The 22657-nt window shown below is 41.6% G+C and overlaps 1 protein-coding gene across 1 annotated transcript in view; it reads left to right on the forward strand.

The window, feature by feature from the left end:
* Nucleotides 1-7558, forward strand: part of nalf1a (NALCN channel auxiliary factor 1a) — a 31986-nt gene extending 24428 nt beyond the window's left edge. Inside the window, exons 2-3 of the mRNA XM_084347615.1 lie at nucleotides 784-955; nucleotides 2923-7558. Coding sequence (XP_084203741.1) covers nucleotides 784-955; nucleotides 2923-3221 — 471 coding nt within the window. The 3' untranslated portion in view covers nucleotides 3222-7558. The remainder of the gene's footprint in view (nucleotides 1-783; nucleotides 956-2922) is intronic.
* The last annotated feature ends 15099 nt before the right edge of the window (nucleotides 7559-22657 follow it).

The raw sequence follows: 22657 nt of genomic DNA on the forward strand, positions 1-22657 counted from the left end.
AGTGTGTTTTTCATGTACTGAGCAGGAGACTGTGAGTGTGACATACCCTCCACCTCAAAACTTACCAGAGAAACTTTAGGCTGTCCTACACATTAATGTAGACCCACTTTAAATTGCAACAGAATTGTATCCAGTATACTATGTGGTAGGTGGTCCTTGCTCCATCTCTCTATCAGCTCAGAGGTCCTTGGCCTGAAAAATGTCAAAAAAGTTCCAGCCTATTATATGTGAGTATTTGCTGCTTGTCTTTGAGCGTTCTTTGAGAATGGTGACGGCCGTTTTTCACTATTTTTAGGATATAAGTGGCAGATTAATTGATGTTACCATGAGTCGCAGCCCTAGTTTGGTGTTAGTGTGCCTTTATCTTCTATAATAATAACAGTTATTGTGAAAATTTCTACATCCTCTTACTGCTGCAGAAGTCTTTCATAATCCATATCCCATAAATAAGCAAATAGTTTCATTGCACTTGGCATGGTTTACTTTCTTTTAGTGAATGCTCTGCATTAACATTGATCCAGCGTCCCTGTGAGCAGACCAACCTTGACTGAAATCTCCTGAGCTGTCATTAATACATGAAATATTGGCGGTACTTTTTGGAACAGTATAAATATTAAGTACACAGGTAATTACTTTACAGGACAAGATGTTGGTGACAAATGGACGAATGGCTCTTGTATAGATCTGCTAATAACAGAGGGAGCCAAACAACTGTCACCAATCCTCAAGTGGATCATGAACCAGCATCTATTAATGTCATCTCTTCTCCTTCCTCCTCCTCAGACGGCCTATAAGCCCTGGCTGTGCGCTCAGTATTTCCCCACCACCCAGCAGTCCTGTCAGAAGAGGGTACCGTGCCACCAGTACTGCCTGGAGGTCCAGCAAAGCTGTCCGTTCATCCTGCCCGACAACGACGACCTGATCCACGGCGGCAGCCCCAGCTTCATCTGCACAGGTTAACTGTCCGATGTTACTTCCTGTTTACAGCAGCAGCAGCAGCAGCCGTGTGTGTGCATGTGTGGGTGTTTGTGCGGCCTTGCGTTCTCTACCGCCTCAGAGAAACCCTCCTAATTTAATTTATGTTAGTGAACGGCATTTGATAAACGATCGCACAGTATTAATTCATGCACAGTGTGTGCCTCTTACTTACTGGATGGTATTCCTCCAGGAAAACAGCGAGGTGTTTCTGAAGGCTTTCTGATGACATCTAGTGGTGTTTCTGAGCACAGCCCAGCTCTGACAAGGACGTTTTAACAATGCATTGATGAATTGAATTTGGCCTGTCTCTCAATATTTACTGCAATTTATACAGTAGTACTCACCAAGGACTCTACCTCAGAGGACTGAATGCTGGCTTTATGCCAACAAACAAGTTATCTGGAAGAGCTGAGCGACGCCTCATCTGAATGGCCCTCCACAGCCACTCTGGTGTTTGTTATTTATTCTGGCTGGTGTTGCCTCTGCTCAGGGAGGACCTGTGCTGGCAATTATGAGAAGGCACTGAAATTTTAGGAGCTAAGGGACAATAGAAAACTTAATAGTGGGAAAGAAAATAAAGGCTGGGAGCTTTTTTAAATTTTAACCCAAATTCATAATTACCGCCGCCAACATGTCTGTTTGCTTGTTTATTTGTTGGCTGGTTGGTTTGTCAGCAGGATTACACAGAAACTACTGAACAGACTTCCACACAACTTGGATGGAGGATGTGTCCAGGTCCAGAAAAGACCCTGAAGGTCACAAAGAAAACATAGGGAAAGATTTTGCTTTTTCAAAAACTGAAATAGAAAATTCTTCCCAATAATTTTCATACAGGCCCTAATAAAAATAATAAAAGTGAAAGTTTCACCCTACGTATCTAGTCTACCATTGTGGCAATTTTTAATGTGTTCATTAAAGAGTTTGGGGATTTTTTTCACAATTCCTGATGAGTTTTTAGTCAAGAAATAAGTTTTATTCATGCCACGTCAGCCATTCCTAAATCTGCTGTCATTATCCCTCGACTGCTCTCCTTCGGTGAGAGCTAAGTGAGGTTTTCCCTTTGCAGATAAGTGCAGTGACAGCTCCTTTTACACCCTGGCAAGTTAAGACTTCCAGAGTCATCAACTGATGCAGCGATGCGTCACCCTGTGTGTGGCCGTGGACTTTAATTTGAGTTCAGCCGAGGGTCACGGTGTCTGGTCCTCCGTGTCGCGATCACAGCTACAAACTGAGGTCCGGTGATGTATCGACAGAGCTGAAGGATGTCCAAAGGAGGGGTTAACACTGATGAGATAACTTCCCTGTGCTGCAATTAAAACATTCAGTGCAAATAAGAGTGGTGTTTTGAACAAATGCTGTTTTTAACTGTACTGCAGCAGTTTTTTAGACTTAATTCAGATGCCCTACTTCCATTTAATCCTTAAATATCTCCTAAAAATGAGCTGTGTAGGAATATAAATATACAGTATGAGTTTGGTTATTTGTCAGGCTGATATTGGCCTCTTGCTGGCTCACACTACGCAGTTATTCATAATATGCACACATCATGAGACAATATAAAGTTGTCTATGTCAAATGAGATTATATTCAACTGTGGACTAATACAATCTTTTAGGATTAAAACATTTGATTTTAAGTAGATTTAAAGAGGTGTAACCCTTCTGAGAGAAGTCAACCAGATTTAAACTTGTCATATTCTTTTGTAGGTCTCATGCTGAGTAGCCTGTCAGTGATGATAACTATATTTACCATTACCTCATTATTGTAATTGTCAGTGGTTGATGCTTATCAAAAGCTAGTCTGGCTTTAGCGTCCCATGATATGACAGCCCATGATTTTTTTTGGTATCAGCAAACCAAACCACCATGACTCTGTTTATTAATAGATACAAGCTGTCCGGCAGGAAAAAGTCAGCATTTTTCTCCTGTGTCATCTCTTTCTCAGGGCTCTTGGGAGATCATCTATCAGACAGTGAGGCGGAGTGCTGCGACGTCCGATGGGACTCCAAAATGGACAACCCTTCAGGCGGGACACTAAAAAGGACTGCTTCTTCCTGCCAGCCCGAGGGGGCCTCGGTCACCTCCGCTGCCACCCCGAGACTGTGCAGCGGGCGACTGAAGATCTGCCTGCTGGCCCTCGTCCTCCTACACACTGTCATCATCATTTCAGCCTCCCATAATTCTACGCTGGTGGGCGTGGCTGCCATTTTCTCGCCGGAGGAGAGCGCTTCTAACGAGGAGTGAACCTTGGGGTTGAATCTGGTGCTTGTAAAGAGTGATGTCGCTCGAGAGGATTATGGCTTTTACAATGTCATGGCCGCCAGGGACACATCTGGCAAGACGTGCAGGAAATGCCTCTACAATCTGCCGCAGATGAACCATCAACCACAGGAAGTGGGAGGGTTTTAACTGGAGCTAAGGGTGCTGGGATTGGACATCGACCGAACCGAGATGTTTGAGAACCACCCCCCTAAAGAACTGACCTCTTGCCACTTGAAACCTGCTCATTGTTTCTATTCCATCCAAATGTTTTCTAGCATATTGTCCCTCCTCTCCTCTCCTTCCCTTCCTCCCCTCCACCCTCTCCCTCCGTTTTCGGTGTGGCACGTTGGAGGAAAAACGGACATCGATGAAGTGTGCGCTCTCACTCATCATTACCTTTAGATTTTTGCTGCATTTTTTCAGGTGCCAGAATGTTTTGACATATCAACTGTGTTCCACTACCTACTCTCCATCACCTCTGAGGCATCGTCTTACTACCTTGTATGAGATGTCGCTCGAGGGCCTGCCAGGACCAGCCCATCCATCATTCATGTGGGTCTTGTTTCTCTGAAAACAAAAATGTATGTGATTCTTCTATATTCAGCTTGTATTTTGTCCCAATAGAGCTTATTTTCAACCCCTTACGACAGTACATGCCTACATGTTTTAGGACCTTAAGTGCTCTGAGACTGGCTCGCTTTCTCTTCTAACTTGTTGGGCCATTGAGCAAGTTAGGAGCGATGAAGTGGCGAAGGTAGTGACGGGTCAGCTTATGCTTACTTGGCGTTGCAGGAGTTCGTGCTGAGTCGCTTAGTCGCCAGGCAGTGCTCCTGGACAGGAAGTGGTGTTCTCTGGTTGCTAAAGTGTTCAGTTTACCTCATAAGGTAGGGTCGGTGTTGCAGACGGGCAGCCCGGTGGCTCGTCTTAACGCCACAGAGTATTTAGAGTTGTCGTACAAGAGACTGCAGGGACAACCCAGGGACACTAGAGAATAGTTGCATGATGCCAAAACACCAGGGGCCTCATTTATCTAACGTGCGTATGCTTGTTTCTATTCACAGAATCCAATATATCAATTTATTCTTGTGCTTGACAATGTGGACTTAGAAACCACTCCCCACCAACAAAACCCCAGTGGTACGTGATTAATCATGGAGAAACTGAACAACAAAAACACACATTTTCAACACATTAATGATAATAATCTAATACAACCTAATCTTGAGGGAATTATGCCATAAAGTCACAGCAAAACAGAAGTTGGAGCTGCTTTAGCGTCAGCGTTAGCTTTGTTTCAAGAAGAATGTGATTGGAGGGCTCAGAAGTGGCTCAGCAAACACGAAGCTGAAATCCAAACACATGCCTCATTCTAAGAAAAAGCTTTGCTAGCTACCCATTAGCTAACGGTCGAGTGCAGTTTTTTGTGACGTATGGGTTAGCTAATCGACCAAAATCACATTTGATTGGATAAGTGTATGAAACTGTCCCTGAGTTCAACATTACGCATTGAAAACATTTTTTCATTCATATAAAAAACTTTAAAATGTTGTTTTTGACACATTTTGAACCATAATGAATAAATGACAGAGGAAAGGATCAGACTCTCTCTCAGTTCAACACCAGTCATTAACCTGTATTTTTGTTCATGTTCATGTAGTAACCATAACGTAATGATTTCGAGCTCGGTGATTGGCTGCTTGTTAAAGGTGCAATATGTAAGAATTTTAGTTCAAAACATTCAAAAATTGACCAAAATTATCAACCGAATGTTAAGAAATAACAGTTGATGTTACATCATAGACGTCTATATACTGTGTAGAACAGATACCTGCTCAAGTTAGCATGCTAACCAGCTAGCCCCGGGCCTGAAAACCTCTTTCTCCCAGTGGTACAAAGCTCTTGTGCTGGCGGCTTGAACACCAGCACTCCTCTGGTAGTCCAGCTAGCTGCACGGCTGACTGAGCTAACAAGCTAACAGTAGCTACAGTTATGGATGTATAAAAGAAAACAGTTAGCAGCAGTTAGCAGTTATTCTCTTAAGTATGAATTAAAGGTGGCCTATTCTGACGTATTGCACCTTTAAGGTAGAACTGATCAAATTTCACACTGTTACTGGTGCTGATTTACAGGGATCATCATCACGGCATGCCACTCCACCAGAAACATCTTCCTCGAGTTCATTTTCTAGCAAAATGTAGTTCCTTAATATCTGCAGGGAAAAAACTATTGGTGATCATCTCTTAGATCCTTGATAGTGCAACTGATCCTCAATCACTCAATCAATCATGGTCGCATGACAACAAATAAATTGTGGAAAAGGTTGTAGAAGGAAGCGGCGTGTGTTCTGATAAACTGCCTCCAGTGATGTCACTCAGGTGCATTGTGGGTAATGTAGGCAGGACTCATTATGGACAGTTTAAAAACAAATGATCAAAATCGATACAGCAGAACCAGAAATATCGCCTTTTTTATTCCACTAATTCTTCTTCCTTTTCATAACCTGGCGCCGACATTACCCACAATGCAACTAAGTCACTGAGTTACATCACGGGGGGCAGTTTATCAGACTACATGCAGCTTCCTGTGGAGCCACAAAAGGATTTTTATGACTTTTTTCACATCTGCAGAAGTACTCCCCAAGACCTGTGAACAACAAAAACAAAAACGTGGTAGTGTTGCCCTTTAAGGCTCCGACTACTAGGACTTAAACAGTATGGTTGACCATATATGGTATTCTGGGGGCGTGTCGACAGCTTCTACACACACATTTAAAACTTGTTCTACGTCAGTTTGATAAATGAGGCCCCAGATCTTTGAGTGCCTCTCTGCTACGTACGCCCAGTGAGGCAGATACTGGCAATGGAGCAATATAGAAAAAAAAACAAAACAGCCAGTGTTAGTGTACTTTGTGGCATCTTCACTATTGTTGGCTTTACCGAGTCGGTGCGAGTGACCAGCCAAACAATCAATCAATCAATCAATCAATCAATCCGTCGACTCGTAAATACCCTTAGACGAGCTGATCAACTGCTGTCTGTCTCAGACTAGCAAAGGGCTGCGTTAGTGTCAGCATGCGAGGAGTGTGAGGAGTTTTCAAGGGCTGATCCATCCGATTTTGTTCTTCTTCTTTTTTTTTCCTTTTTTTTTTTGCATGGCTGCTGCCAGTAAAGTGCACATTGACACGAGGGCGAGTCACGCAGGGATTAAGAAGAGTTTAAACTCCCCTTTTTGGCTAGGAATGTAGAGATTTGACGGGAAAAAGAGATTTATTCAACATTAAAATCTGATACTGTGAGCAACTAGTGATACACCAGAACTAAAGCTAAGGATGCTCAAGCTCATTTAGCCTCTAATGATCAGTTAAAGACAGATTGGTATTTTAACCTCACCTCCAAGTTGTTCTTGGCTGTGAAAACATGGTATCAGTGCCCCGCTCCCCTTCCCCCATTAACAGCTTGACCTTACCTCGCCTCACATCGCCTGGGTTTGCTCTTCACGCGCTCATCATCAGAGTGGGATTTCACACGGAAGTTGCCTCTGGATTTTCAAAAATGCAGTTCATAGACTTCAGCCCTCTGATCCCCCTTTTCGCTTGATATTCTCGTGTGACGTGTCGTTTTGTTCGTTTGTTTTCCTTGACAAACTGTGATGAAACATTCCCTTGAAGACAGCAGCGGATGTAATAGGCCCACACTTTGTGCTCCGTCCCTTCGATCTCTAGCTGTTCATGATCTGAGTCCTGTGGATCTATGCAGATGAGCCCCGCCTACCCTCCCTGACCACTGCCACCACCACCACCACCACTATCACCAATCCCCCTTGTCCTTTCTGTTGTAAATATGTTCTGAGGATGTGGGATCCCAAAATGGCCGCCCCCACCCTTCCCAGCCCTCCCCGACACTCCCCCCACTGTTGGAATCTCACTGTGTTTTCTGTTCGCCTCCTTGGTTTTTGTCTGTTTTTTGAGATTTTTGCCGCATTTTTCTGTTGTCTAAAGCAGTGGTGTGAGTTGATGAGTAGGACTAAGTTGGATGTTAAAAAGATGAGATAAAGAGGTCTTGAGAAAAATATACAAAAAAATGAAGCTTGAATTGAGAAAAGGGTTCAAATATAGAGAAAAAAATATGATAAAGTTGTCATATTGTCATACTAGAGATGCTTTAGTTTGCTAATTTACTTTCTTTTTTTTCTACAAAAGACTTGGATGAAATTATTTATAAAATGCGTCCCACGAGTCATGATCTTTTTTGGACGTAAAACAAATACATTTATTAACATTTTGTTCAAAAGAAAATAAATATAAATTATGTTAAACATTACTGGTGTTTGTGATTTTTTCACTGAGTGTCTTTGACTTTGACAATTATGGAACCGGAAAGGGGTTAATATTTTATAAAGGTGCAATCTGTAAAAATTTGCCATCTGTCTAATTTATACTAAAAGAAAATAGGGGGCAGCGTGTCGCTAGAGTGATCATTAACTGCTGATAGCTTTAGCTACCATTAGCTACTGTAGCAGTCCGGACTGGGAGCACCTGGGTAGTGTTGGTGTTGACACCACTAGCTTTGGACCAGGACGGGCTGGGGCTAGCTGGTTAGCATGCTAACTTCAGTAGATATCTCTGCAACAGAGGACACAGACGTCTTAATGTCGAAACTGTTATTTGTTCACAGTCTGTTGCTTATGAAAAATTTCTAAAATCTTACATATTGCACCTTTTAAAAATAAACATTATGAAATACGTGATCATTGGAATAAAATGTGTAAAATATATGAATAAAGCAACAGTTTGGGAACAATAATGTGCATAATGTGAAATAAAATGTACATTTTTATTTCAGAAGGACACCGTTTGTCAACACTCTCATCGCCTGGCAGATTTCATGCCCCCTGCCTCTTTTAAGCTAGCAAACTCAACAACTGCTACTAAATCTAGCCTGTTAGCATGGGCAACAACGATGTCAAAGTCATTTTCAAACAACTACAAGTTCCTGCTGTAAATAAACACACGGATGAATAACTGAATTAACCAGCTACACTGACTTCACAGTTGAGCTTGCTAGCTTAAGAGGCAGGGGGCATAGAAGTCATGCCCCGTCCGGTGCACCCCATGGGCCCTTATTATGGAAAAACTTTGTATGCAAGTGAAAGGAGAGAGACAAAAAAAATGTTTTGATCCAGTTTGAATCGCACATGATGTTTTTGTCAATTCAAAAGACAACTTTCCAAGTCAAGAAAGTTGCAGTTTGTCGTAAATAAAGTAAAACATCATGTAGCCTTGTTCAAACCGTGAACTACATCGACACGACTCTTCACAACAACAGGGTGAGTCGTTATAATTTATTAAATGATTTAACAAAATGATGTTTCATTTATATTTATTCACTTGATTATTTATTTAAAATGTTCTCTTTAATATCCAACACTGTGGATTAACAGATAGTGAAGCATCTGCTGGCACGTACAGTCCATTTCAGTTTCTCATGTTGACCAGCAGAGGGAAGTATCGCATCATATCCCAAAATTCAGACCAGGATGAGCGTCCTCCTGAAGCAGATGCCCCGTCAGCAGTCGCTTCTCATTTCCACTCACTCACTGATCCTGTTTGCTTTCCATCAGGCCCGCTCTACATGACTCATTTTCTTTCCTCCTTCCACACAGCAGTGTCTGCTCAAGTGCAAAACATCATTTAGTCTTGGAGAGTCTCAAAATCTGATTTCTCACCTGTAGGAGTCGTCAGCTTGATGAAGTTGCGAGTATTCTCCAAGCGGGCAAAACATGTGTACCCAAATAAAATGATCTCACGCCTCTGGCAGACTTTTTAAAACCTATATTCAATTAAAAACAAAATCTGCATTCATTATATGTCAGGTTAGATTCAGCTTGTGAGTGTATTATATATATATATATATAACATTTGATCTTGTGCCAAATGAAATGTGCTAAATGTACTGCTAATGTTTTGTGTTTCATCCAACAGATCTTCCTAAAATCCTACGTACTACACCTTTAATAGTTAAATCAGATTTTTCTGATGCGAGGGAATAACAGTCTTGACGTTATGTGAAGACATCTACATGTTGTTTTGCAGAGATATCTAATGATGTTACCATGCTAACCAGCTAGCCCCTAGCCACTTCGAACCTCAGGAGAGGACAGTCCGATAGTAAACAACACCGATTAACCAGGTCGATGCTTTGTTTGCTTTCCCTGCCTCCTTTTTCAAACAGCAGGAACCGAACCAGCATGGATCCAGTCAGGTTTGACCGATTTAAAGCACTTTGCAGAAAAAGTAAAAAGGCATGAACGAGCTTAGAGGCTCATGGGAAATGCTACGCGTCCCTGCATGTGTGGTAGAGCTCGGCTTGATGAAGGCTACAGGATAGGGATCTGAGGACAACGAGGCGGTCGACAGAAACAGGCACATAATTGACTGTGTAAAGTTCTGTGGTGCGTTTGAGCTCGCCCTGCGTGGCCGTGATGAAATTTTCAGACGGCTGGTGGATTTTGTAGCTTAACTCGATGCAGCAGCACAAGAACATCTGCAGAGTGCTGCTGTGTTTAAAGGAACATCTAAGACAGCACAGAGTGAAGGCTCAGTTTTGTGGTAATTATACTTTTTTGTGGAAAAGCCATATCAGACAAATAGTATTGTTTATGTGTGACATGCTAGGATGAAGTGTTCCAGTGGTACAAGTAGAGTAAAAGTTTCTCACTCTCTAATGTCATAATGACCTTAGCCACCACAAGATATACCCAACTGGGGAACCTCTGACGCTTCTGATCTGAGGCTGTGGGATGTTGTTCATGCTCTCAAGTCCTGATCAGACAGTGTGAGGCCGTGTGATTCACGGGTGAATTCAATCACGCAGTCCTCTTAAAGCCAAATAAATGTCCCGACTGGCCGAGTCATGGCAGTGACTGGCCTACATAGTGCATGCAATCAGGTGGTCGGGTTAGAAAGCCCCTCACTGAAAGGAGTTTTGGATGTACAAACACTTATTGTGCAATCAAGGCCGACAAAAACATTTGTTGGTAGAAGTTAGCTACAGAGAGAAATGAATAACACTTCTTATTCCCCGAAAGGCATTAGCATGATGGCTGACGGCTTCACTTAGAGGGGTAATTTAGGGGAATCTGCTTAAGATTATCTACTAGGATCTACTTAAGATCAGGGTTTAAGTAAAAATAGAGTGAAAAATGACCTCTCTTGATGTGGATCAAGTAGCAAATGGCAGTATTTTGGGCTCACAGATAGACCAGTCAGAGCAAAACCTTTGGAGTTAAAGGACAGCTAACATCCACTTTCATATCCCTGACATCAAAGTGAGATAGCAGTCTGCTCAAGGCCGCTTTAATGTCTGCAGACATGACGTCTTGGATGTTTTGATGTTGCAGGGATAGTTGAGTATTTGCTGGAAGAGATCTGTTTTGAAAAGTGCAACATGAATGAAGCTTATCAATGTCAACATGACTAATGCAGGACCCCTGATAAATACACTGTGATCCTCCCAGATGGGCACAAGAACTAAGCAGTACCTTAGTTCGGCCATGAGGTGGCATCATATGATCGTCAAAGAGAGCAAGAGGATGGAAAGAGGATGCAACAAAATGATAATAATTAAAAAAGTGTTAACTTTGTTTATATGTGGCGGACCCTGCCACCTCTCTAGCTTCAAACAATGTTCTGGGGACCTTATTTTCCTCTGAGAACAGCTTGTTTATTAACTTATGGAAAAATAATTATTCCTGAGTTTGTTTGTACCTCATTTATATTGTGACTATTAAAATTACGAGTGTGAATTTCTTCTCCAGAATTACGTAGTGCCCCTTTAAGATTCAAAGAGGAATTGTGAGAATGTGAAACTATCAATACCAGTAAAATACGCCCGACTGTGCTTGTATTCACATGAAAATGTCTATAGAGGCCAGAATGTGTCTACAAACACTCCACAGAGATGGCACAGGCAGATAAATTCACAAAATAAAGTCTTCACTCTCAAACCTGGGATGTCACATTCAAATGAGCGTCACAGGTAATGTGGACATGAGATGTTGCAGCAGATTAACGCGCTTTCAATTTCCAAATACTGAAACGATTCCAGCGGCACTTGTGGCTGTTGAAGTGGTTCGCCTGCAATTTCCTGTCAGTGCTTTTTGCCATTTCAGGCAGGCTCCCACAGCACAGCTCACTCACCTCCCACTCATTTCCCCCTTTTTTTCTCTCTCTCTCTCGCTAAACCACATGTCAACTGATCTGACATTTCCCAATCTCGTGGGCTTTTTTTTTTCTTTTTCTTACTGTGGCAGGCTTTCAGAAATGTTTTTAAAAGAGTCGGGGAAAGACTTCTCAGAGCTTTGAGATTTTGGATTACTGAGATGTTCCTAATTGTGTTCTTGAGTGCGGAAATGTACTTCATCAGGCTTTCTTCGTATTTAGTGGCCATGTCCATTCGGAAATTAACCCTAACCTGCTACCTGCTGCTAACTGTATTATTTGTATACATCCATGACTGTAGCTACTCTTAGCTTGTTAGCTCAGTTAGCCGTGCAGCTAGTCGGACTACCGGGGGAGTGTTTGTGTGTTGTGTCTGCTCTGGCTACACAGTGGGCTTCTTTTTGCTGACATTTTTTAAAGTTAAGCAAAATATTCTGAATAATATTTGGTATTTTTGCTGCAAAACCGATCCTCTCCTAACTCTCTATTGACCATATGGAAATATCAATAGTACTTGTATTTGTGCCTCTGGGTTTTTCAAACTGATGTACAATCTACGGCCATATTTATACATACAGTAGGGTCAAAAGGTCTGAGACAGCTAGTCAAAATACCTCTATTTCCATGTGATTCCAGTTATTTTTTGCATTACAGGTAGTTAAAAAGTTGAGTTAAAAGTTGAGTCTTTGAAAAAATGTCCATGAATTTCAGAATATTTCATTAAAACATGAACTCCACAAGCTTGCATCTTCATGTGCCTCAAAAACTTTAAATGGTGTTGAGGTCACGTGACTGTTGAGGACAGTCCGTGACAGTCATGACTCCTTGCTGCTGAAGTGGTTCTTGCAAAGCTTTGAGGTGTCTTTGTGGACAAATCTTGCTGGGATAACATGAGTATTCAAGTTTTGTACAAGCTTGTGGAGTCCATGCCAGCTTGAGTGCATGTTGTCATTGAAGCAAACTGGAGACGTGTCAAATACTAAGAAATCCATTGACACTTGGGGAAATGTGGAGTGTTGGCATTAGCACAGGAGCCTTAGACTGCAGGGGCTAGCTGGTTATCATGCTAACTTAATGCGATACCTTCTGCAACACAATACATAAATGTCTTTGACATAACGTCAACGCTGTTGTTTCTCCACATTCTGAAATCATTTATGCGCTGTGTGCGATTTCAGATGCTGGACTGAAGGAAAACCTGGTCATCAAATGGATTTACATTTTACCAGTGCCTGCTACTTAAAAAGGCCTGGAATCCATAATGGATGACATATTCAAATTCTGAATGTCATCTTGAGTTTCTTAATGCACCAAAGCTGATGGACACTTTATTCAGGCCAAGTAGACAAGACACACACACAGACTGTACTGTGTGAGGCTGAAGTACAGACAAATCTGTAAAACTTTATTTCTTTATTACAAATACACTGAAATACACAGTATATGTGCACAAACAGAGCTTGTGTTTGAATTAAACAGCCAAACACCAACCGATACCAAAAAGCCCAGTCTGTGTTCTTGCTGTCACACGCTCTAAATGAATTGGAGATGCCAGCATCCCTCGCACATCTCGTCCTCTTGCTGCCCACTAGTCCTCTCTTTATTGAACAAACTGGCATCCAACTCGCCCGAAACGCTTCAGTGACTTGACACCCTCAGCTACCATCGCCCAGCACACCATCACATCCGACGCCTGGGCTCGTCTCCATCAATGGCCCCACCGCTGCAGCAAGTTGGAGGGGTGACAAAAAAACTCCTGACAGGCCGCATTTGTTGTTGCTGCCTGAGGGAGAACAGCTGGGGTTACTACTGTACATACAGCTTTGAGGACGTTAAGCAGTTTGACACGAGAGTGAAGGAGAATAATGTGTTTACATGATCCTTTTTGTCTGAGGGATGTGCAGAAACAAGGTGCAACACAAACGGATACACACACACTACTGATGTCCAGTGAGTCTGCAGACTCGCTGCCCTCTGGACACACATGTCACTTCCCATCTGTCTTTTGCACTCTGTCGAAACAAACCCCTGGAGCCACTGTGTTTTCAATCTCTAGCCGGAATATAATTTTCTTTCACTTGATGTTGGTGGTAAAGTAAACGTTAAGGCATCAACAGTGCTCATTTATTTATTATAATTAATCCTGAGGAGAATATGAATGTCTGTACAAAATGTATACAAATGTATATAAAAATACTTGCAGTTGCATATTACCAAAGTAATCATTAACTGTAGCTGTTGTTAGCTTGTTAGCTTGATTAGCTGTGCATCTAGCGGTCCAGACTCGGAGACTGGGGCGAAGGGGGACTGTTCGTGTTTACACCACAAGCAAACAGTGTTGGACCAGGACTAGCTGTTGCTAGCTGGTTAACATGCTAACTTCATGGGATGTCTACACAAGATATGGGTGTCATAACATCCAAACTTTTATTTCTTCACATTCTGTTGATTATTTTAGGTAATTCTTGAAAAATACATTCAAATACAATTCAAAGTGAGCACATGATGACACTGTGTTTGTACCCATGAGGTACATGTGATGCAGCTGCCTTGGGCTGTGGCTGATCTTTCTTGTTGTAATGCAGACACTGCTGGTAGTCGTGCAGAAGGTCGAGGTCATGTTGATGGAAAACACTGAAGGTGATGGTGTTATTTTCAGTGTTGGATCACAGGCATCTAAGGTTTGTAGCCACAGGTTTTGGGTTGATTTTTGTTCAGCGCCATGCTCTGCAGCATACAGTTTCACATTTCAATCCCATGATGTACTCAGAGTAATTAACGGTTGTCAGTCTGTGTTAAAGGTGCAATATGTAATGATTTAAGTTTAAAACATTCAAGAATTAACTAAAATGATCAACAGAATGCAAATAAATAATAGTTTTGACATTATATCAAAGGCATTGATGTACCGTGTTGCAGAGATATCTACTAAAGTTAGCATGCTAACCAGCTAGCTCCAGCTCGCCCTTTTCCGTAATACCTCTCCCAGCTCCCAGTCCAAACTGCTAGCTGCATAGCTAACTGAGCTAACAAGTTAACGGCAGCCCCACTTAGCAGCAGTTAGTGTTTCTTCAGGTGATATACTGCCCCCTATTTGTTTGGAGTTTGAGAGGTGGCAAATTCTTACATATCGCACCTTTGAATGTTGCTGAGCAATTCTTTCTGGAGCAAACAAGTTCACTGCAGGAATTATGGTAAATGTAGGCTGGTTTTAATTCCCAGTGTGCACAGAGTGATTGTCAGTCTGGTTGGTTTTAAGTCTGAAGTCCTGGATGTTCTTTTCGTAGCAGTTAAAGGAGAAGACATGGATAAATTCACACAACGTGAGCTGACTTTAATGAAACGTGGCAAGCTGTTAATATTGTCTTCTGGATTGTTGGCACAGGCTGCCGAGGCAAACTGGTCCATCTGAATATCCATGCAGTGAACTGACACTATGTGAGATGAGTAACGCGGGGTGGACATAAAGTCACTCCCTTTATTTTTCTGTGTTCAAGAATCAGTAAAAAGCCACAATTACGAGACGGCTTGTGAGACGCTCCCAGCTGCACCTGACATTAAGCAGATATCACTTTTTGGCAAATCTCCTCCTCTATTTTCTTCACACATTGTACCTCTGCATTTTTAAAAAGAGTTTAACTGTATGAGTCATTCATAACAGTATGCCTTACAGCTGAACTATAAGTGACTGATGGCACTTAAATGCCACAGGAGACTTTCCCTTCAATGCACACTTACCACATTGTTTAATTGCCTGTTCTTTCCTGTCACCATCTTCTATTTATTTCCTTTGAAAATGTCTCTAAGGTCAACATTGGTTGCCTTAGAGACAAGAGGACAAATATTTCTCATCTTCTCTGGCAGCACAGACAACAGTGGAGGATACCAACACACGTCTTTGGCTGTTAATCAGTCTGACATCAGGTGACACTTAAAAAGCACTGCGTTGGATAAATAATCAAGCCCTCTGCCATTTTGTTTAATTAAAGCTGATATTATCATCAACTCGAAGAAAGCAAATGTCAGCATTAAGGAGTACAGCACAATCTCAATCAAGACACTCAGTGAGAAATGCATTATAAAGGTCAGTCACAAGGAGTAAGCATGCCTGGCAGACAGAAATGACAGCGTACTTCATTTTGTTCTGATGATGATTTTGCAGTGTGACATTTCATTTCATTGTCAGCAAGCACGGTGCAGGATTAAGTAGTTAAAAAGCCCACCAACCCGGGGTTTGTTTCGAATTCTTGGCTAGCTTCCTCTCGTTTGCCAGAAGCTATCCAACACATAAATACTCTAACAATTTATAATGTGTTGCCGGTTGTTTACTTGCATGTGCTACAGGCTCAGAAAAAAACTTTGGGTCCGAACTGGTGCAACAAATTTAACAACACCTTATCAGTACAAAACACATTTAAAATATAAGTTCACACAATAATGAGAATCGAATCATTATCTTCTCACCCCCGTGATGATGGACTGTTGGGTTAAGTAAGTTTCATAGTCCACAAAACATTTCTGGAGCTTCACAGCAGAACAGCGTTGCAGTAGTCTCTCAAACAACAGAACTAAATAGAAGAACAGGTGTCTCCATTGCAAACTATATGGCGTGGTCTGTCATTGGTGAGGGGGAGGAGGGCTCTGCATCAGCTGTGTCCTTGGCCAGTAAGTGGTATTTGAGACTGGACGTACTCCGGAGGTAACTCGATTCACATCGACAGTAAATGCAAATAACTTTGTTCTCGTGGAGAGAACCATCTGGCAGGGCTTTGAAGCCGAACCTGCCATTCAAAAGACCCTTTTCTTTAACCATTTCTGCTCAAGGAGGTTTGTTTCTGCTTACTATCCACAACATTACTGCTGCATCGCTTCCTGATTTCCCAAACTACAGGGGTGGGCCAAGGGTCATAACATGCATGCATTTATCACGTGTCAAAAAAAGGGAAAAATATATATGGGAAAATCATTTGATTTATTAATTAAATTTTTTATTATCATTGCTTTTACTTGTGCTACTTGTGCAGTGACCCTGGACTTGTGGCAGAGCATAACCATGTTGTCCACAAAGTATCAAAGTAATTTATCTGTCATTATACTACACAGTGTTTGTGGTGGTCACATAACTCAAACTTGAAAAGACAAAACTCAAAAGTTATTTAAAATATATATGGGAGGCCAGAAATTAATTAACGTATCAATTTATTTTATTATTATTGCTTTTACTCGTGCAACCATTGCTTATGTCAAGTGGCTATCCACCTAACCTTAAGATTTTTTATGGGATATTCTCATAGGGGAACCGGAGCACCCGGCGAAAACCCACACACTCATGAGGAGAACATGCAAGCTCCTCACAGTAAGGCCTGGCCTTAACCAGAACCTGACTGTGAGGCACCACTGCTAACCACTGAGCCTACATGGTGTCCTAGGAAAAGGTCTTCTGCTGCTCCTGTCGGGGTCACTCATCCACCAAAGGCTGATAAAGTCAAGTGGCAATTCCACCTAACCTTGAGATTTTTTATGGGATATTCTCATAGGCGAACCGGAGCACCCGGCGTAAACCCAACGTGTAAATGAACAACCATGCAAACTCCTGCACCAGTGCCTGCAGAACTATAGTTGATAAACCGTCATCTAGCGAGAAGATGAGTGGGATCCATGATAACATGGTAAACCCTAACCCTAGCCAACATTTCCATGTGATTCTGATGTTTGCGTTCACACATAACTCAACTCAGTGAAGCTGTAATTGTGTGAAGATGGCTCTATTCTCTCCATGAGCTTGACGTTGTTGCGAACGTTCAGCAGTTTAATGGCCTCAGATCTAGCCTTCTTGGGCCAACAATTGGGTAAATTTGAAGTGCTGTTTTTTGGATGCACAGGTGGAAGTGGGGCCTGTGGTGGATTTCTTATCGTGTTGTTGGTCACACCCCTGTTTGTATCCTTGAAAATGCATGGGAGCTTGAGGGCCTGACTATGGACCTCACAAGCTTTCATCTGCTGACAGCGAGCATGTTGTTGAGCCACCGTGTCAAAATTGCATTTCATAACTTTGTTAGTTTCTTCTCTTCCCTTCTGATACTTTAGTTCTTCCTCTTCCCAGAATAATTTGTCAGCTTCCATGTCAGCCTTGAGTGTGTCCGCTTTGATCCGACGCTCTGCCTTTTCTTTTAGCTCTTTCAGCCCCATCGAATACAGTCGGTGGGCAGAAATAGACTCAAACATTGCTGTCCTCTTCCTCTTCTCCTTATCTGTCATCTCCAGGTTAGGCCAAAAGTCGTCCGCTTTGCTCTGATGCTCTGCCTGTTCCCTCTGCTCGTTCTCCTGCGTCTTATGCAGTGTATAGTAACAGAAACAGTCTAAAGAAATAGACTCAAGCATTGCCCTCCTCCTCTCCTCATCCGTCATATCCATCAGAGCCTGTTTAGCTTGTTCCTCCTTTGTGGCGTCCTGGTTGTCCCAAACAAATTGTTGGGATTTCTCAAGCTTCATGGCTGCATCCTTTGCCGAGAAGGTGGTTTTGGAAATGGGCGGGAGATTGGAGGGCTTAAAAGGGAACTCATTGGTGTTCATCTGCTGAAGGTGAGCACAGTTTTGGGCTGCCAGGTTGTTATTGTCTTCTAGCATTTTCATATGTTCTTCCATTTTCGTCTGAACCTTTAATTTAACCTCTTCCCAGAATAATTTGTCAGCTAGCAGTTCAGCCCAAAGTTCGTCCGCTATGCTATGACCCTCTGCCTTTTCCTTTAGCTCTTTCTCCTGTATAACATACTGTCGAGAGAAACAGAAATGGTCTGCAAAAATAGACTCAAGCACTGCCCTCCTCTCCTCATCCGTCATCTCCCTCAGAGCCTGTTTAGCTTGTTCCTCCTTTGTGGCGTCCTGGTTGTCCCAAACAAATTGTTTGGATGTCTCATGCTTCCTGGTTGCATCCTTTGACGCATTGGTGGTTTTGAAAATTGATGGGAGGAAGGAGGGCACAGATGGGGCCTCAGTGGCTTTCATCTGCTGATAGCTAGCACGGTTTTGAGCTGTCAGGCCAATATTATATTCCATTATTCTGAGACGTCTTCCTCTGAAAGACTCAGGGATCCTGGGCAGGGCTGGAGGGTTGCCGTAAGCAGCTCTGTAGCTTGTGACAGGTTCTTGGATCTTTTGGACTGTTTTAGAGTTAGCTGCAACTTGAACACGACTTTCCTGTAGGCGATCTGCCTTGGAATCACTGTTGGTTGCATCTAATCCTTCACTGTCCAACTTGAATGACACCGTTTTCACTAAAAAGCGTACAGGATTGTTACACGTGCTATTTTTGGGCTGCTCAGGTGGCTTCGGGGCCCACTGTGAATTTTCCATCTGTTTGATGGCATGAACATTTCCAATCCCTTTTAGTCTGATGCCTGGGCAAAAATTGTCCCGATACTCTGTGGTAATTTTTGGGTTCATGTGGGACAAAGTTGTTGTGGTCTGCTTTGTTAGTATGGGGAGCAGAGGTGGCTGTGGGGCCCACGGTGGATTTTCCATGTTTTTTGTTTGGAACATGGTTGGTCGGATGTTTGTTGGTCGGATGTTTGTTGGTCGAAGCGTTTCTTTTCACTTTCGTCCTGGTGGTGTAGAAGCGTACAACTGTATTACTGTCTCAAGGCAGTTGTGTGCTATCCTGAATCACAATATCAATATATATGCAGTGGTGCAAGTACTTATGTATTAAGAACATCAAAGCCATGTGGTGACATCATCACATTCCGTTGCCTTTGATCTTTAACTTTGATGGGGTTTTTTTGCTTTGTTTTTTTTGCTTTGATGTGACAGTCATCAACATTCTATTTTTTTTTAAACTGTATAAATATATACATTTTTTAATTTCAAAAACTTTATTAACAAAACTTAAATCGTACAGCTTAAAAGAAGAACAACATAGGCTATCAAAATGTATTTAAAAAAAGAGGAACATTTTGGCTCTGCCTGGCATTCTGCCCACTGAATTAAGTTATGGTTACAATATATATACTTGAATGATGCAATGAGACTTTATTTTAGAATTAAATACAATTAATTATGAGTATTAGTTTTATATTAAAACTCACATTGCATTAAATTCCCATGCATTGAAAATGTATCTTCGAATTAAATATATTGAATTAATGAGTAAGAGTTTTATATTAAACGTTAAATTGCCCATTCAACCCCTCATATGTGATAGGGTGAATGGTGTCTCTTACTCAGCCACTCCGTCCCCCTATCGCTTGTTTCTGCACTATGTAACCTCAGTGAGAGGGTGGGATTACAGCAACACATGTTCAACATACAAGCTTTCAACACATAACATTGTTATGATGTAATGAGTTTTTGTTTGTAGTTAGCACATTTCATGTCATGTATGTGACATTTTTCTAAAAATATAAACATATCAATAATATTTTTAGGGAAGAGGGCCTTCATTTCCTTTTTACAAAGTAGAAAACAGTGTTATATTCCCTGCTGATGGCTGGTATTGTGAGCATAAGCTGAAGCAGTTTGTAGACCTTAAACAGTGTGCCCTGGAGGTCATCCTCAATAGGAATCTGTATCAGCTCTTCTGGTGACTTGTCAAACAACTTGTTGTACAGTGTGTGTAGCTCATTTCTTAATTTCTGTGTGAAAAAGTCTATTCCCCCAAACTTTTTCTGAATACTTAAAGGACCAAGAAAGTTGACTTTTCTAAAAAAATTTAAGAGAAAGAGAAAAGAAAAACAAGCCCGTGTGGGCAAACGCGTAGTTTACAACATCTCAAGTGGAACTTCCAGTGAATCAGGGGACAAAATCAAAGTGGCAAAGCTGTTCACTGATGGCCAAAAGCTCTTGAGGATTTCTCTTCACAGTCTGTTTGACCTTGAGTACTCTTGCATTGAGAGCACAGCTTAAGAGGGGGAAAGAAAGGCAGGTAACTGCGGTCGAAAGGCCTGTTTTGTATTTTGTAAAACATACCTTTCGTATCAGCACATGCACCACACTTGCTTAACCTACATTCATTTATTTCACAAGTTCCCTGGAATTATTGTATTTCCAGCACAGCGATCAGTAGGAAGCTATTGGCAGTGCTGCGGGCATGGACACTCAGAAAGCTGCAGTCTTGACTATCATCTGAAGAGCGATTCTTTCCAAAGAAGCTCTCATAAATAAATCTGTGTCTAAAGACACAAAAATGAATGTGATTAAATCATCACTCAACAGTCCCACAGCGGGAGATCGTGTTTTTCTGAAGCCCTCTGTGAATAACTGCATGAAAATCCTTTGAGTATAGGCACCTTTATTTCGAGGATACAGAGAATGAGAGAGAAGCTCACCAAACACAGGCGATAAGACACTTCAAGAAGCATGTAAAAAGGACAATTACAGGGTGAATAAACTGTAATTAGTCTTTTGTGTGGGCTAGATGATCCATGATTCATTAATGAAGTGAATAATGAAAACAGCCTGTCAGACGGTTAATCAGGCAAACAGAAGGACAAAGTTGATAGAGTCAAAAGAGTTAAGAAACTCTGAAAGAACATATTTTCTCTGAGTATAACTTTTTTACTCTAGACTCTGAGACCAGAATATTTCACGGTTAGGTGGAGGGATGGAGGAAAAAGCTCGGCTCTGCCTCATTTCCATAAACAGGCTATTCTTTTGAGCCACGCAGCGTGAATACATTTGGGGAAAAAGCACTCTCAGAAAAGCCAGTTCCTTTTTGAAGGATTGAACGTTTGTTGTGTCAGTGTTGTAGCAGCAACGATTTCCCAAAAAGCCCCGCTGAAGGCCGAAGATGATTCACTGTAACAACACGCATGGAAATAAAACGCTGCTGTTTGAATCGGAGCCAAGAAAGCAAGAGATCCGACAGCGAGAACATCAGCGTGATTCATCCCTTTGGACGAGTCCTGCGTCTCAAGGACAGATTATTCTTCTAACAGAGATAAAATCCCAGGTGAAATGGTCCTTGACATAGCTGCTATTACCATGATGGTGATGCTGTTTGAAGAGAATTAGCATTATGATGAATTGGCAGCCGTTGGCGAACAGGTGTGTGAAGCGTAGTGGTGTTAGCGTAAAAGAAATATGTCTTCCTCCCTCACTGTTTGTGTGCTTTATTGCAGACGCTTCTTACAAGATATAGCTTGACAGCAGCATGACCAAATGTGGCTTATACAAACACTTCAACTTGACTATTGCCAAAAGGGAAAATTAACTTTGTCGAGGTTTTAAAAACACCTACCCACATACAACCACACATTTTGCACACACATAAGGCAGAAACTGTAACTAAAACCTTAATCCAAAGCTGCTCTGTTCATTATTTTTTATGTTAAAGCTGCTGTATATGTGTTTTCCAACAGCAATATCTCCTCCCCTTACACATGCAGTAAAAGAAAAATTAAACAAAATTAAATGAGAAGAAATTTCCTGGTATCCCTGCCCACAATCAGGAAAGAGCGCTCCATAAAGAGGTGGTCCTGTCTGCTCATGAACACACAGAGAGCAGGTTTCTCCTGTTTGTTAAGCTTCAAGTGATGAACCGAGGACCCACATTTTAGGGTCTTTCAGCTCATTGTTTCTGTTTTGGTTCACCGTCTCATCAGGGTAGTTCGAGTGAAGCATATAAGCTAAAGAACCATTTTTATTTAATTTCAGGAATTGGTGGAGACCAAAAACAGAGCTAAAAGACGGGCAACCTTGGTGTGTCAGCAGGCAATTGTTTGCTAGCAAAATTACCATATCAACTTCAAATCTCACAATATGGGAAAAAAACGTGGACAGAAAAATAAGTCAGACTGTATGTAAGCTTATGAGAAAATTACACTACTTTTCACTTGAGTTATTTCCTCAGTAAACAATTTCTTATTTAGTTTATGGTCTCAAACACCAGATTTTTACTCTAACTGTGGCCAAAAAATATAATAATATAATATAATATAATATAATATAATATAATATAATATAATAGCCAAAACTTAACCTCGCTTGTGTGCGATTTGGGTGTGAAAATAGACAAAAGAAGCTAAAATCCACCAACCCACACACATCCACTTTGCACACACACAAGGTAGAGCCTTGGAGTTGAACTAAATCACAAGAATAAATTAAAATACATCAAGACTTATGGAACAGCCAAAAATAATGCAATATGCCGGCAGCTATAGTCACACATGTAACAGATGGAGACAACATTTCATGTGATTAA

The sequence above is a fragment of the Pagrus pagrus genome, assembly GCF_965226575.1.
Source record: "Pagrus pagrus genome assembly, chromosome: 24".
NCBI lineage: Eukaryota > Metazoa > Chordata > Actinopteri > Spariformes > Sparidae > Pagrus > Pagrus pagrus.